The sequence below is a fragment of the Ramularia collo-cygni genome, assembly GCF_900074925.1.
Source record: "Ramularia collo-cygni strain URUG2 genome assembly, contig: RCC_scaffold09, whole genome shotgun sequence".
NCBI classification, from domain to species: Eukaryota; Fungi; Ascomycota; class Dothideomycetes; order Mycosphaerellales; family Mycosphaerellaceae; genus Ramularia; species Ramularia collo-cygni.
Genome location: NW_019716263.1, coordinates 670,776 through 684,622, shown reverse-complemented (window position 1 = coordinate 684,622; position 13,847 = coordinate 670,776). Strand labels below are relative to the sequence as shown.

The window sequence follows — 13,847 nt, the reverse complement described above, 5'->3', positions numbered from 1 at the left end:
GTTAGCGATCTAGCGTATTCTACAACACAGCGAATTGGTTAGGACCGCCAATCACATTCATGGTCGCGAGAAAAGTCTAGGCACCGTCGAATTTATCTGTCACATACCGCGCGGGGGGAAGATCTTCCAAGATGTACAGACAACAGTGTTTGGTGGTCTCTCACCGAGGCAGATGTTGGATGTAGATGAAATGCAGTACGGAATTCACATGGACATATAAACCAACTGCTTGTCCCAACAGCAACTGGGTATCCACATCCATTCAATCACAATACCAAAACTACTCTACCTTCACTCCGATCAACATGCAGTTCACTCTCGCACTCCTTGCTTTGGCATCTGCCGCCTTCGCTGCTCCTGGCCCAGCAATCACTGGTGTATGTTCGCACCCTGGCCTTCATTCTTACACCAATGATACTGACTGGACTCAATAGGTCGCTGAGCGTGAGATCGGTGGTGGTGCCGCTGGTACCCTTGGACCCCTCCAGGGCACTCTSGGAGGTGCTCTTGGTGGACCAACTGGAGCCGTCGAGGGCTGCATTGGCGGCGCTATTGGACCATTGGGATACACTGACTGCTTCCCTGTCGCCACTCCCCCACCATCAACCAACGTAAGAAGTCTTTCCAAACCTCGAGACCAAGCATCGCGACTAATCATATGATCGAACAGACCCAGCACAACGATGCCGCTGGCAACCYCCGCGGCACTCTTGGACCTGCCTCTGGCTTCTTGGACTCCAACGGCCTCTGTGGTGGTCTCGCCGTCGGAAACGACGGATTCACTACTTGCCTTCTCCCAACTGCCAAGCCAAAGGCGAGTGCATAGAGGAACAATGTAGTGGATGATGTAATGGCTTGTAGCGGTATACCTGGAGGAAAATGTAGCACTGCAGGATGAGAAATGAAATTGATGATCGATTGACAAATCTATTACGTGCTCCATCCATTCTATGCATCCACGTGAATTGAGCAATTTGAAGAATTGAAGCAATGTGGTTGCGGACTGGAAGAATTGACCCCGTGCCCCATGGCGAAGGTAAGGGATCCAGACGACATTTGTAGCGACCGGTACAGCCTGCATGTGCCTGCAACTGCCAGAGCATGCCGGAGGACTGCTACGATTGATCCTGAAGTTGCTCACCAGTCGGCATCATGATGCTCGGTTGTCAGTGACWTCTTGGGGCATCGGATTGGGTCCGCTGAGGGAAGAAGTCTTGATAGCGCGGGTCGCTAAGGGGCTTTGGATAGGTAGCTGCAACCTCTTGGACCTTGATTTCGGCTTCGGTGTGAATGGAGTCTGTGTCCAGAAGTTGATACGGATCAGGTAGAGATAACGGCAGAGACCCCGGGCCGACGACGAGGACGAGGATGCTCGTGCCAATGCGTTTCGCGTGGTTAGCGTGAAAAAGCGCCGGTTATGTGATTTCTCGAAGAACTTCTGGCGCGTCTTCGGAGGCGACTTTGATCTCCACCTGTACCATCCATTCCAAAACGACGATGGGGGCCGATACGAGGCCACCTGATCCACACTATTATGGAGGCCAGGGCCATACGTATCCATGCCCACCCCACCATCGCCGCCAATTGGCATCAAGCTCCCAAACGCTTCCGCCCAGCGCCTTCGTCCCGCCAGATTCACCGAAGAGGCGCAGTCACAAGCGGAAGAATACACCTGAAGGGGAAGAGAGCGTAGACATTTACGGTAGGCCGAGAAAGAAGCGTAAGGAGGCAGGGGAGAAGCGTCTCAGACGATTCCGCTCCAAGGCTCCTCTGTCTTATGAGGAGATCCGCAATCGTGGTAAGCATTGTCACGTCAAGCAACACTGCGTCGATCTAACATGTGCCAGCACTCACTCAACGCATGTTTGTAGTCGATAGACAGCGCGATGAGCCGCAAGATCCGACCTCGAACACAGCTCACCCAACAGAGACAATCTCTCTAGCGGGCACAACGGGTAACATTTACACCATCACCATCGACACCCTMCCCAGTTGTAATTGTCCTCATGCAGCAAAAGGTAACCAATGCAAACATCTGGTATACTGCTTGGCTCGAGTGCTTCGTGTACGGTCCGATCTGGAGTACCAGCTTGCCTTCTTGTCTTCTGAGTTGCGGGAAATCTTTGACAATGCACCTGCTTTGCCATCTGCAACAGCCGCTGAATCGGAGAAGGATGGAAACCGAAAGCCATTGGAGGACTGTGGTATCTGCTGTGAGGACTTCAATGCYGAGGATGAGAGCGAGAAAGTTGTGTACTGCAAAGCCGCTTGCGGTAAGTTGCGTGAACTTGAAAGTGAAGGACAATGGCTGATGACAGACAGGGAACAACGTGCACAAGGTATGCTTCGATGCTTGGGCTGCAACGAAGCGTGGTGGAGTCGTGACTTGTCCGTATTGCAGAACTCCCTGGCAGACTGATGGGGACGACATCAAAAACGTAGCCCAGAGCGGACCTGTCAATGGTGAGGGTTATGTGAACGTGGCGAGTCAATTGGGAATCACTGGCGAGAGAGACTATTCGACATACAACCAGTACTGGGTCCGTCGGCACCTGGGCGGGTATGACYGAATGCTACGGACCGCCGCCGAATGATGAACGACTATATTATGAGGAAGACTGACGTGCGGTATCAATGCCGGTCGACGACTATGAATGGGACCACGAGCTTGATACGAGAAGTAAGTGCGGAATTGCTGTTGGCATGACTGCGTCGCAGCCAAGTCTCTACATGTGGCCTGCAGCTCTTATATGGCGGGCGTGACCCTATGCTATAAGCCTTACAGAGAGTGTATGAACCACGGGCATGCACCATACGGGCAGAGGGAATTCCAACAGACCAGCCGGCGTCTTGTTATAAGACAGGTAAGGTAGTTTCGTAGTATCGAAAGCGTATGAGCGCCAACGCCTTCCTTTGGCGCGATCTCACTTGCAATTTGCTCCTGTGTAGAAATTCAAGCTGACTTCTGTTGTTTCTTGCAGTCGCCACAATTCCATGAATATGTTCCAAAAATAGCATGAGATCACTTCAAAGGTTTGCAAAAGCCGCCATTTGCCTGTCGCTCTTGTTCTTACGCCGTAACTTTCGACCGTACCAGACTGGCCCACCATCTATTTTGGATATCTGGTTCTCCTGTCGTGCCTGCAGCATGCTACTGACCGATGCACCACTTGCTTCGCTCGCCACAAACGAGGAGCTAAACATGCTACCCTGTTACGTCGTGAAGTCGTATCGTGACGGAGACCAAGACTTGCGAAGACGAGCTTGTCGTTCTCATACCTTCTGAATGATGGAGCGGCACCTGACGGGCCTGGAGTTCGTATAGGTGAGAACGTTCACTAGGCGTATGGGGTGCTACAGCATCATCTTGGTCCTCTCGGCTCGGCCGACGAGCCCTGAACTCGTATTGCCAGGAGGCATCCATGTGCATAAGGTAAGCTACCAGGTATCATCGGAATAATCTTGCAGTACATATAGCCATGGCAAGTACGCCTCTCCTTCCTTTCATATCATCACAACAGTTCCTCCGATCCCAGCTTTCTACGACTTCTACATCTAAAGAACAACAAGCAACAATACATCGAGCACTTTCAGCAACAACAACAACAACAACAATATCCAGACCAAGTTACTTTCTACCGCCAATATGCAGATGATAAAGAACATTGCTCTCTTTGCAGGCGTTGCCGCTGCTTTGCCTGCTGCCTGCCCAGCTCCTCAACCAGAGGCACCAGCAAAATTCGGTCTAATCGCCATCCGCTCCGGCAGCCCTGTTCAGAACACCGGCATCACAGCCTCCAAGGGCAGCCTCCTCATCGGTGGCAACCAGAGCGACGCTAGCTGTGACGTTCAAGGTACCAATTTTGCCACATTCTACATCCAGGATGGAGCCGCATACCTGTATGCTGCCAGTGCTACGCCTCAGCAGCTTTGGGTTGATCGCTCAGGAATGGGTAAGTAAAGAAATGAATTCGGTAACCCCTACGTATTCTGACTCTGTTCTTCATTAGGTCAGGGAGTCAATGGCTACACTACAGGTGCCCAACCGGCGCCTCGCAATGCCGAGCGTACGGGCTTCTCTATCAACGACGAGGGATATCTTGTCTTCGATGGCCAAAGCCCAAAGGCCTGTCCTTCTTTCGATGGAGCGTACTCACTATGGTTCACAAGCGCGGAGAAACCTGCCTATCAAGACGGTTGCATTGGTGTGGCTCTCAAGACCATTCCAACCGAGACTCCAGTTTCTTGTGCCWACTCCTCTTCATGAGATGAGCTGGGTTTACGAGAGCACAGCACCTGTTGGGTCATACATTATAGCACAGGACTGAAAACGGTTGAGAATGCCGCAGTGGCTCACGGTTTACGAATATCTAGATAATGTATCAGCAAATTTACGAAGCACTCAATCCGATTCCTCGCGGCGCGAATTCCGACACGGCATTCTCACCGGTACCGGACGTCGAGAGTAAGGCACAGCATCTCTTTGCATCGGAGGTTGTTCAGATCCATAGATTCCTCTCGAGCATCCTGGCTCTAGTGCGCCAGCAGCGAATCGATCCTCACATTACTGCAGCGAAAGCGGATCTTTGGCCATCAGGAACGGCTTTCGGAGCAAAGAGACGCTGTAACATATCAATGTCACCGACGCCGTTTACTATTCTTGAGAGCAATCTTCCAAATGGACAGTCATAGAACATACCAAGATGTCTGGCTTGTCAGACCGGCCATTAAATGAGACAGAGGGGCAGCCAGAAGTTCGACCACGTCGCAAGCATGCTTGGCTCAAACATTGGACCTCATGAATATACTCGATCGCCAATCTTGTCTTTTAGCACGGGCTATGGGATTGCGTCGGCTCACATCAGGTTCGTATGCTATTGCCATGTCTTGGGACTGGCAACATTCTCCAGATCGTTGATGTTCACACTCTTCAATGCCCCAGGAACCAAAACGGGACTTCTCTACGGTCTGATGAATGGTGTTCGAGGGATCGAATATGTTACCAGTGGGCTGGTAGGCGGGGAGCTGCTCAATGCAGGCACTGTGCAACAGCCGGGAAAAGGAGCCTATGGGACTGGGTATGGAGCTTTGATCCTTTTGATTGGATTGAGTCGTGGGCGGCAAGGGCTGTTCCTCTGGACGCTGTGTGACCGAGAAGGGCGGAGTCGATGAACCATGGGAAGGCGCTGGAAGACTCTCACCTCGACATGGCCGTTCTCGCCGGACATCAAGTCTGGTATGCTGAATGGTTGCTGGCGGGCGGTGTGTTTTGAGTGGAGATTGCTCTGTGCCACAGTACACCGCCATGYTCCATTTTCTCCCCGGAATTCGGTTCATCGCCATCCCCAAAGTGTCAGCTCAAGCCTGGGCGGATGGAGCTCAACACGATTGCGAGGTTCGTGGTGCGGCGTGGAGGGTTAGGGTTGGCCCAAGGTCGACAGCGATTGCCGACAAAGTCATGGTCACGTCCGTGGTCCAATCGCCGGCGGTTTGATCATGACGTCCTCATCGCTAGTCTCTCCCACGGGCGCCCTCGATCCAGGACTCCATGTCTTCAGCGTTTTCGATGTCGTCAGCTTTTCTCAGACGTGCAATGTTACAAGACGTATCAGTGCCGAAGATGGAAGCGCATGGAGGGTTTGGTGAGAGTTTGGACAAGCTTCTCTGCGACAACAACAACGCGATGCCGCTGGCAGTCAAGTTTCATACGCCACGCGAGACCTTTTGCGCCAGCAGAATATCCCGAGCCTGAGTGTAATCAGCAGCAATCGACAAAGCCCCGAAGCGGAGTGCAGGTGTCTCCGATGAGAATCTGTCGGAAATATGCCTGCAGCGTTCAAAATTGCGTCCCTTTCCAAGCCTGGCTCATCGAGCGTCTGGCCCCGAACAATCCAGAATCAGAATCAGAATCCACAGTGCCAAGAAATAGGTGTCAGCCTGTTCAGTTCAGTAGGTAGGTAGCCCTGCTGGCAGGTTTCCGGCCAGGTCCCAGGACCGGAAGAACATCGCCCACCCAATCCTCCACTCCGCCTTGGTCTTATTAGTCTTGGTTGTCTGTCCGTTCGCCGCCCCGTTGTGGCACCGTGATTCTCTTGGCGTCGATGGACAGCAAACGGACAATCGGGGTGTCTTGCCGCTTGCTAGTCGGACATGGGTGCTTGCACGTCGTCGACGAACGGGCCGCTTCGCTTCGTTACAGATTTCCCAGGACCGCGATTTGTCCCTCCGAAGATTGCCCCACCAATCCCGCCGCCGCTCGACGTGCTGCCAGGCCCTGCCGTCTCTCTCATTCGATCTTGCCCTGGACCAAAACCGTGATTGCATCTCCATCCCGGCTAGATGGCGTGCAGCCAATTTCAACCTCCCTGCACATCCTGGTTTGTTGTGCTAGGAGCAACCCCTTCTTCCCAATATAATAATTTCGCCAGGCGCCTCTTCTTCTCTCGTTCTTCCCTTTCATCCCGCAACCACACTCGTTTTCACGCATCACCCACCACTTTCGTTAATTAATCCCCCCGACCTTTAATCAACAAGATGCTTTCCAAAATCGTTGCTCTCGGCTTTGCCGGCCTCACCGTTGCCTCATACGCTCCTCCAGCGTACGAGGCTCCTGCCGCTTCGACCTCCGAGGCCGCTACTCCTCCAACCTACTCCAAAGTGGAGTCCTCCTCCTCGGCCATGACCACCACCACCGCTGTCGAGACCAGCCCAATGGTGCCATCCTCCAGCGTCGACACCACCTGCACCACCTCGACCGCCACCGTGCCCGTGTACCACGCTCCATCCAGCTCTGCTGCCGTGTCGAGCCCAGTGTCCCCACCGGTTTACCACGCATCTTCCAGCTCTGCTGTTATGCCGCCACCAGTTTACCACGCGTCATCCAGCTCTGCTTCCACCCCTGAGTCGCCAATCTCGACCTCGACCTCCACTGGCGTCTGGACCACATACTGCCCAACCCCAACTACTTTCACTCACGGCCCAACTACCTACACTGTTACTTCGGCCACCGTCATCACCTTGACCGCCACCCACCCAGCAGTGTACACTCCCGTCGAGAGCAAGCCAGTTGAGAGCCACCCGGTCATGCCATCCAGCGCTGTTCCTCCCCCAGTTTACCACGTGCCTTCCAGCTCCGCACCAGTGGAGAGCCACCCAATGAAGCCCACTGCTCCCGTCTACCAGGCACCACCATCATCCATCTGGGCCACCGCTCCTCCAGCTGCTTCCACCCCAGTTTCCCCAATCCAGCCACCAGTCTACCCCATCCACAACACCACCATGGCCACCGTTCCAGCTCCTTCTGGCACTGGTTCCATGCCAGCTCCTTCCGGCCCTGCCACCTACACTGGCTCTGCCGCCGCTGTCAAGGTTGGTGGCCTTGCCGCGGCCGCTGGTCTCCTCGCTTTCTTCTTGTAAGCGATGGATTGATGGAAAGATATGGGGGATGGAAAGGCGTCTTGCAGGAGTGATTGTATATCAGCACAAAGGCGTTATTTCTTTCATATAGACGAGTACTTCTGCCATGTAAATATCTGTGGCATTTGAACGCAGGGAGTGGTCGTCTTTCTTCACATCTATTACATCAAATGAAATTCCTTGTATCAGATCAACATTAATTGAACTTTTCTTTTCCCTTAACATCAAGTCCTTGTCTGAATTCGGGTCAACGTGGAGCTGTAATCTCATCCAATTATCACTGTGTATACTTGAGGTCAACACGTGGCAGTACCACGGTAAGAACTTGTGATTGTGCAAAGTCAGCAAGAGATATGCAGCACAACATTCAATTAGGGCAGTTGTCATGACACATACGTAGTGGAGAATACATAATAACTTCACGCAATAGCATCAAGCGATGGGAAAGGAGTAGGGGAAACCAGATGAAACTCCAATATATGTTGAGAAGCTATTCTACCAAGTCCAGACGGTGCGTCTTCAGTCTTCAAACCGAAGGTGTAGAGTACGTCTTAGCCTCTGTGGTGGTGGTGGTGGGCATATATTCTGGCTTGCTGTGAGGGTGCGATGGTGTTGGCTTGACGTATCCGACAGGCTTTGGAGCGCTGTGGGTTGGCTTGTGTACTGGTGTGTTGTCCTTGGAGGAAGAAGGCTTGACGTATCCAATTGACTTGGTGGTCTCTGCGGTGTGCGAAGGCTTAGGAGCGCTGTGGCTCGGCTTCTTATATCCTGGAGGGCTGTGGGTCGGCTTATCTCCTGGCGGGCAGTGCTGCGCAATCGACGGAAACCACTTGCACGCAATGTTGTGCAACCTCATACTGCGGTGCGATGTCATCGGGGGGATTGGCGATGACTCGCTGGGTGATGGAGTGCCGTGGACTGGTGATGGCCGAGTATACGTGGGATGGGTCGAGATCTCTGGCTTGCTATAGGAGGCGGTGGAAGGCTTGTTGTGTCCTGGGGTCATCTGTGGCCGAGTATNTCATCTGTGGCCGAGTATACGTGGGATGGGTCGAGATCTCTGGCTTGCTATAGGAGGCGGTGGAAGGCTTGTTGTGTCCTGGGGTCATCTGTGGCTTGTTGTATCCGGGAGTCGTCGAAGACATGCTGTGAACAGATGAAGGCTTGTTGTGCGGATGCTTAGTGTGCGCATGTTTAGTAGAAGTCTCTGGCTTGTTGTATCCTGGAGTCATCGAAGAAGACATGCTGGAAACAGATGAAGGCTTGTTGTGCGGATGCTTGGTGTGCGGATGCTTGGTGTGCGGATGCTTGGTGTGCGGATGCTTGGTGTGCGAATGTTCAGTAGAAGTCTCTGGCTTGTTGTTCATCGGCGAGGTTGCTGGCTGATTGTACGCGGCTGATAGCGTGCTGTCTGCGGACGACGATTCGCTTGATGCTGGCAAAGAGGKGGGCTCCTCGTGCGGGGGTGCAATTTCTGCATGGTAAGTTGGTACTGCACGGGCAGCAACAGAGACTCCGGTCATAGTAACAGAAGTGGTAATCGTGGACACAGGGGTAGATTGGGTTATACCTTGCTGAACGAAACTCGCGAAGATGGTGGAAGTGCTGGTCATCACGAATGTAGTTGTGAAACCCGAGGATGAGGTAGAGCTGGTCGTGTCCGTTGAAGAAGATGTGCCGGAAGCGGTTGACAAGGATGTACTAGAACTTGAAGATCCTCCAGATGATGCCGTAACGGTGACGATATCGGTAGGCGCTGATGGTGAATCGGTGATGATCGTTTCGGTGTCAGTGGCCTGGGTTGACRAAGATGTGCTGGAAGTGATGGACCCCGTCGTGGAGGGCGTTGTGGTGGTATGCTCAGTGGTGGATGCTGTGACGGTGACGATGTCCGTCGATTCGGTGATGATTGTCAAGATATCCGTGGTCTCAATGGTGGTTGTTGAGGGTGCAGAGCTAGTAGTAGAGCTAGTAATTGGAGCAGCAGGTGTAGGTGTCGATGAAGAGCTCAATACGGAGCTGGACGAGCTGGAGGTAGAGCTGGATGAGGTGGTAGGTGTGAGGCTGGAGCTAGTGCTGGGTGTGGTGGTCACCATAACAGATGTAGTGCTGGTGATAGGGGTCAAGGTGGAGGTAGCGATGGAGCTGCTCGTGGGGCTCGTAATCGAGCTGGACGAAGAGCTGGACGAAGAGCTGGACGAGCTGGACGAGGTGCTGGATGTGGAGCTGGAGCTGGAGCTGGGTGTGGTAGTCACCATAACAGATGTAGTGCTAATAATAGGGGTCATGGTGGAGGTGGCAATGGAGCTGCTCGTGAGGCTCGCAATCGAGCTGGACGATGTCAAGCTGACTACAGGACTCTCCGCAGGAGCGGCGGGGCTGATCGAGGGAGTCATCGAGCTCGAAGATGCAGACGATGACATTGTAGTCGGGATGCCGGCGGGCAAAGTTCCAGACGACGAGGCACTGGAAGTACTTGACGCCATCGATGAAGGAGTGATAGCCCCCTCCCTATCCACGTTAACCAGTGCGATGTTTTCACCTGCAGTACCGCGGCCAGAAACCGAGCTGAAGTATGTGCAGCCGCTGGGRGCGGCATTGATGGCGACACAGCTCGGATTGGCGTCGCATGCTGCCAGGCAAATGGCAGTGCGCGACAAAGGGGTGGTCTCGGCAGGTCGCATGACGTTGATCATGTTTCCAACGACCCCCCCGCACAACACTATGTATGCAGACCCCGGGCGAGAGGGGACGACCGTATTGTTGTTCGCAGGGCAGGAAATTTCCGCAGCATTTGCGGTGGGCAGAGGTGAATTGACAGCGGACGCTTGCACCGAGGATGTAGTGTTGGCAAGACTGGTTGTAGGAGTAAGAGTTGTCTCCTTGGTGGTCTCCACGGTGGTTCTGCTCACAGAGGTGACAGTGACGGTGGGGGAAGAGGATCCCTGAGAAGTCAAAGTGGGAAATGGATCTCCGGATTTGGTGGTGGAAAGGGGCTGGGAGCTGACACCGGACGACGGGTACTCTGGCTCGGAGCTGATAGCGGAAGACGAAGATTTCGGCTGAGTGCTGTGAATTGGCTGAGAGGTGATAGCGGAGGATGAGAACTCCGGCTGGGAACTTTGGATTGGCTCATAGCTGGTGGTGGCAGACGGATAATCCGGCTTGGGGGTGTGAGGGACAGGGTATGTCGGCTCAACTGAGAGTTGTCAGTATGCGTTTCCTTCAGCAGATTCCGTAGCGCGAAGGAAGATGATGAAGTGGCGCTAGGATGTATGCCAGGGCACTGCTGGCTGCCGGCATCTCAAGAGCATGAACGACGTGCTGGTAGAATGACTTACCGGATGGATAGTCCGCAGAAGCGAACGAAACGGCGGAAAGGCCCGCGGCGAGGATGCTAGCCCGCATGATTGTAGTTGAGAGTGAGTATGGCGAAAGAAACAGGAAGCGAAAGAAAAGACAGCTCACCGGGAGCTTTTGTTGCGTTGCAGACCCAGCACTGACCGCACAGGCTGGTGGAACGGGTGGAGCGATGCGTGTCCATACTCGTCAATGATCTATGCTTCAGTACAGATACACCATGGATCACGGACATGATTCCAAGAGTTCACTTATCAACCAGCTTGTGTCCATTGGAGGAGCCGATGGTAGGATTCACCATGATGTTGTGAAGATTGAACCAGCTCCGCCTGCTGACACAGGACTACAATGGCAAGCGAGGACCAAAGCTGCCATGGCCCCAGTCGATGCACCGTGAAATGGCGTAATCGATATACACGCTTAGCATTGGCCGCAGCGATCCTGGTGAATGTCGAGGAGTGGGCAGAAACAGTCGTTTTTACACAAAGCAATGAATCGTTCCGATGGTTCCGCCTTGCTAGAAACATGGCATGTTTGGTCATCGATGTAGGCCAAAGTCGCCGCCGGGAGTAAAATCCTGTTGTTATATCTAGAAACCATGGTTAATGTCATCGGTGTAGGTGGAATTTATTCCCATAAGTGCTGAGTGTGTCCCTCCATCAGACCCAACGTCTCTACGCGCGGCATGAGGGAGTGGTAATATGAAAGGCTGTGGTGTTCATCACATGCCGTGCAGGGCAGTCGCTCTTCCGGCAACTTCCGGTTGCGCCCCGCCCCGCCCGGCTTGGGTTGGTTTGTTGATCTGTTGATCTCGACGTGCGAACCAGCACATCCCTCAACAGCATCACACACACATAACAACGCACCCCCACCATATCATGCCCAGTATGGATTACAATCCGCGAATGAGTATGGCGCGGAGCCAGCAACCGCCCAGCCAGCAGAAGCAGCGCAAAGAGCCGGATGAAGATGCCTTCATGACACTGGTATGGACAATGCGAAGTGGGACAGACAGCCTCGCGCAGTGCTGACGGATAGCAGCCCGATAAAGAGATTGCGGGATGCATAAGTGATATTGGCATCAACTTCTCGATCGATGACTTGCGAAAACCGAATCCGCAGCAGATCCAAAAGGTCTTCGAATGGTTCGCGGAGTTGCTGACGATGACTACGCGCGAGATCGTGGCCCCAGCAATGCGCGCCGCTGCTGAGGACATGTGTGGCGACGATGCTGAACGTATCTTCACGGCCGATACGCGCGAGCTCATGGGATTCTTCGTCACGATGCGCAAGCTGCTGCTCGAATGCGGCATCAAAGACTTTACCTTCTCGGACCTCTACCGCCCGACACACCCACGTCTCGTCAAGATCTTCAGCTACATAATCAATTTCATTCGATTCCGAGAGAGCCAGACGGCTGTCATCGACGAACACTACAACTCTAGCGAGCGGACAAAGAATGCAATCGAACAGTTGTACCATGAAAATCAGGAGAAGGAGGACCGACTGCATGAGATGGAGCACAACCGGAAGAATGTTGAGCAAGCCATGAAGGAGAAGGAGAAGAAGAACCAGGAGCTCAAGACACGCCTCCTCGAGCTGAAGAAAAGCCAGGAACGCGTAACTGAAAAGCTTGAGCGTGTCAAGGGCGATCAGGCGCGCTTGAAGAACATCCTTGAGGAGAAGACCACCTCTGTGATGACCACTCGCAATGAAGCCAACAAACTTCGACCCTACACCGAACAATCGCCCGCCGTTCTGGAGCAATCTCTACGCGACCTCAGCTCGAACCTTAACGCGGATCGCGCTGAAATCGAACGTCTTGATAAGCGTGCCAGAGCTCTGCAAACCAGTTGTGATACCTTCACCCTCTTACAGACGGATATTGCGTCCCTTACTCGACTGCTCACAGATCTCCAAGTGGAGCTCAACAAAGAGGAAGAGGAAGCAAGGGCCGCCGCGAAGAATCGCGAAGCTTTGACGGAGAAGTCTAATAGTGTGCGAGAAGTGGAGCGACAAGAGAAGATGTTGCGTAAGCAGCTACAACAATGGCAGGATCGGACTGAGAAGCTCCGTCGGGATGCGGAGACCAGAGCTGGCAATGCAAAGCAGAAGATGGAGAGCTTGCGTGCTACCCACCGAGAATTGACTGCCGAAAGGAGAGAGAGGGGCGAGGAGGTGGAGAAGCGGAGAGTCCGAATCGAGCAGACTGAAAAGAAGGTGAGTTTTGGTGTTGTCGTGATGCATTATCAGATGGTTCGCTGACACGATGGCTCCAGATGGCGGACTTGAAGGAGCAGATAGAACACGAAGTTCAGGCTGCAAGGGAAGAGTACATGAAGATGGAGAGCCACATCAAATTGTACATGACGGAGATGGAGCAGAGCATTTCATGAGAATCGCTCGTGCGATTTACGATCTGATGAAATCTTTATACGAGCAAGCCAGGGACATGGCGGCGTAACGATACCCAACCGGCGTTTGTGATTGTTACAAGGGRCGGTCTGCTTTCGTACAAGCGAGGGGAGAAATGGAATGAGATTGCTCATTTCGTCGGTATATGGTGCTGCCATTCTCACATGTTTACATGACCTGACCCTACCTGGTTTGCAGACCAGGGATGGTAAGAGGAAACTGAAGCTTGCCGGCTCGCCTAGTCCATGTACTCAAGCGACGACAACGCTCACGAAAATTTAGCTATGACTATCAAAACACGCGTTATTGAGGAGAGCCAACTGTCTTTCGTATGGTGTCTTCTCGACTGTGTTGTTATTCTTGTAGAAGGCACAACGTCTTTGACCGCAACAGGTAGGGCGGCAACCTTCAATTGCACCAGACATGAGGGAGATGCTATAGAGAAGTCAGCCAAGGTATCCTTCATTAATTGTGCATGAATGATGATGGAGATGTTGATGGGTATCAGATCTAGAGCTTGTAATGTTCCACAGTAAATTCAGAACAGGTCTGTGAATTACTTGTTTTTCGTCATATAAGAGGGGTGCCGGGATGGGAAAATGATCTTACCTATCAAGGTGCATTGCACTAAGCGTAGGGCGATGGGTGTTGTCTGT

At 53.1% G+C, this 13,847-nt stretch overlaps 5 protein-coding genes; 4 read left to right on the top strand and 1 right to left on the bottom strand.

Moving 5' to 3' along the window:
• Positions 1–305: 305 nt before the first annotated feature.
• RCC_06354 (uncharacterized protein) lies at positions 306–826 on the top strand (the record flags this gene model as incomplete). XM_023771615.1 has 3 exons in its annotated part: positions 306–377; positions 435–611; positions 671–826. 3 exons carry the CDS (start codon positions 306–308, stop codon positions 824–826), a joined length of 405 nt encoding a protein of 134 aa, XP_023627383.1.
• Positions 827–3,646: 2,820 nt separating this feature from the next.
• On the top strand, positions 3,647–4,267 carry RCC_06353 (related to cell wall protein PhiA; the record flags this gene model as incomplete). XM_023771614.1 has 2 exons in its annotated part: positions 3,647–3,953; positions 4,011–4,267. 2 exons carry the CDS (start codon positions 3,647–3,649, stop codon positions 4,265–4,267), a joined length of 564 nt encoding a protein of 187 aa, XP_023627382.1.
• A 2,267-nt stretch (positions 4,268–6,534) lies between these two features.
• Positions 6,535–7,416, top strand: RCC_06352 (uncharacterized protein; the record flags this gene model as incomplete). The annotated part of the gene is made up of 1 exon (XM_023771613.1): positions 6,535–7,416. One exon carries the CDS (start codon positions 6,535–6,537, stop codon positions 7,414–7,416), a length of 882 nt encoding a protein of 293 aa, XP_023627381.1.
• A 526-nt stretch (positions 7,417–7,942) lies between these two features.
• RCC_06351 (uncharacterized protein) lies at positions 7,943–10,824 on the bottom strand (the record flags this gene model as incomplete). XM_023771612.1 has 3 exons in its annotated part: positions 7,943–8,381; positions 8,458–10,615; positions 10,758–10,824. The coding sequence occupies 3 exons, from the start codon at positions 10,822–10,824 to the stop codon at positions 7,943–7,945; spliced, it is 2,664 nt and encodes an 887-aa protein (XP_023627380.1).
• An 839-nt stretch (positions 10,825–11,663) lies between these two features.
• On the top strand, positions 11,664–13,172 carry RCC_06350 (related to NUF2-outer kinetochore protein-part of Ndc80p complex; the record flags this gene model as incomplete). XM_023771611.1 has 3 exons in its annotated part: positions 11,664–11,762; positions 11,818–12,996; positions 13,056–13,172. 3 exons carry the CDS (start codon positions 11,664–11,666, stop codon positions 13,170–13,172), a joined length of 1,395 nt encoding a protein of 464 aa, XP_023627379.1.
• Positions 13,173–13,847: the final 675 nt, after the last annotated feature.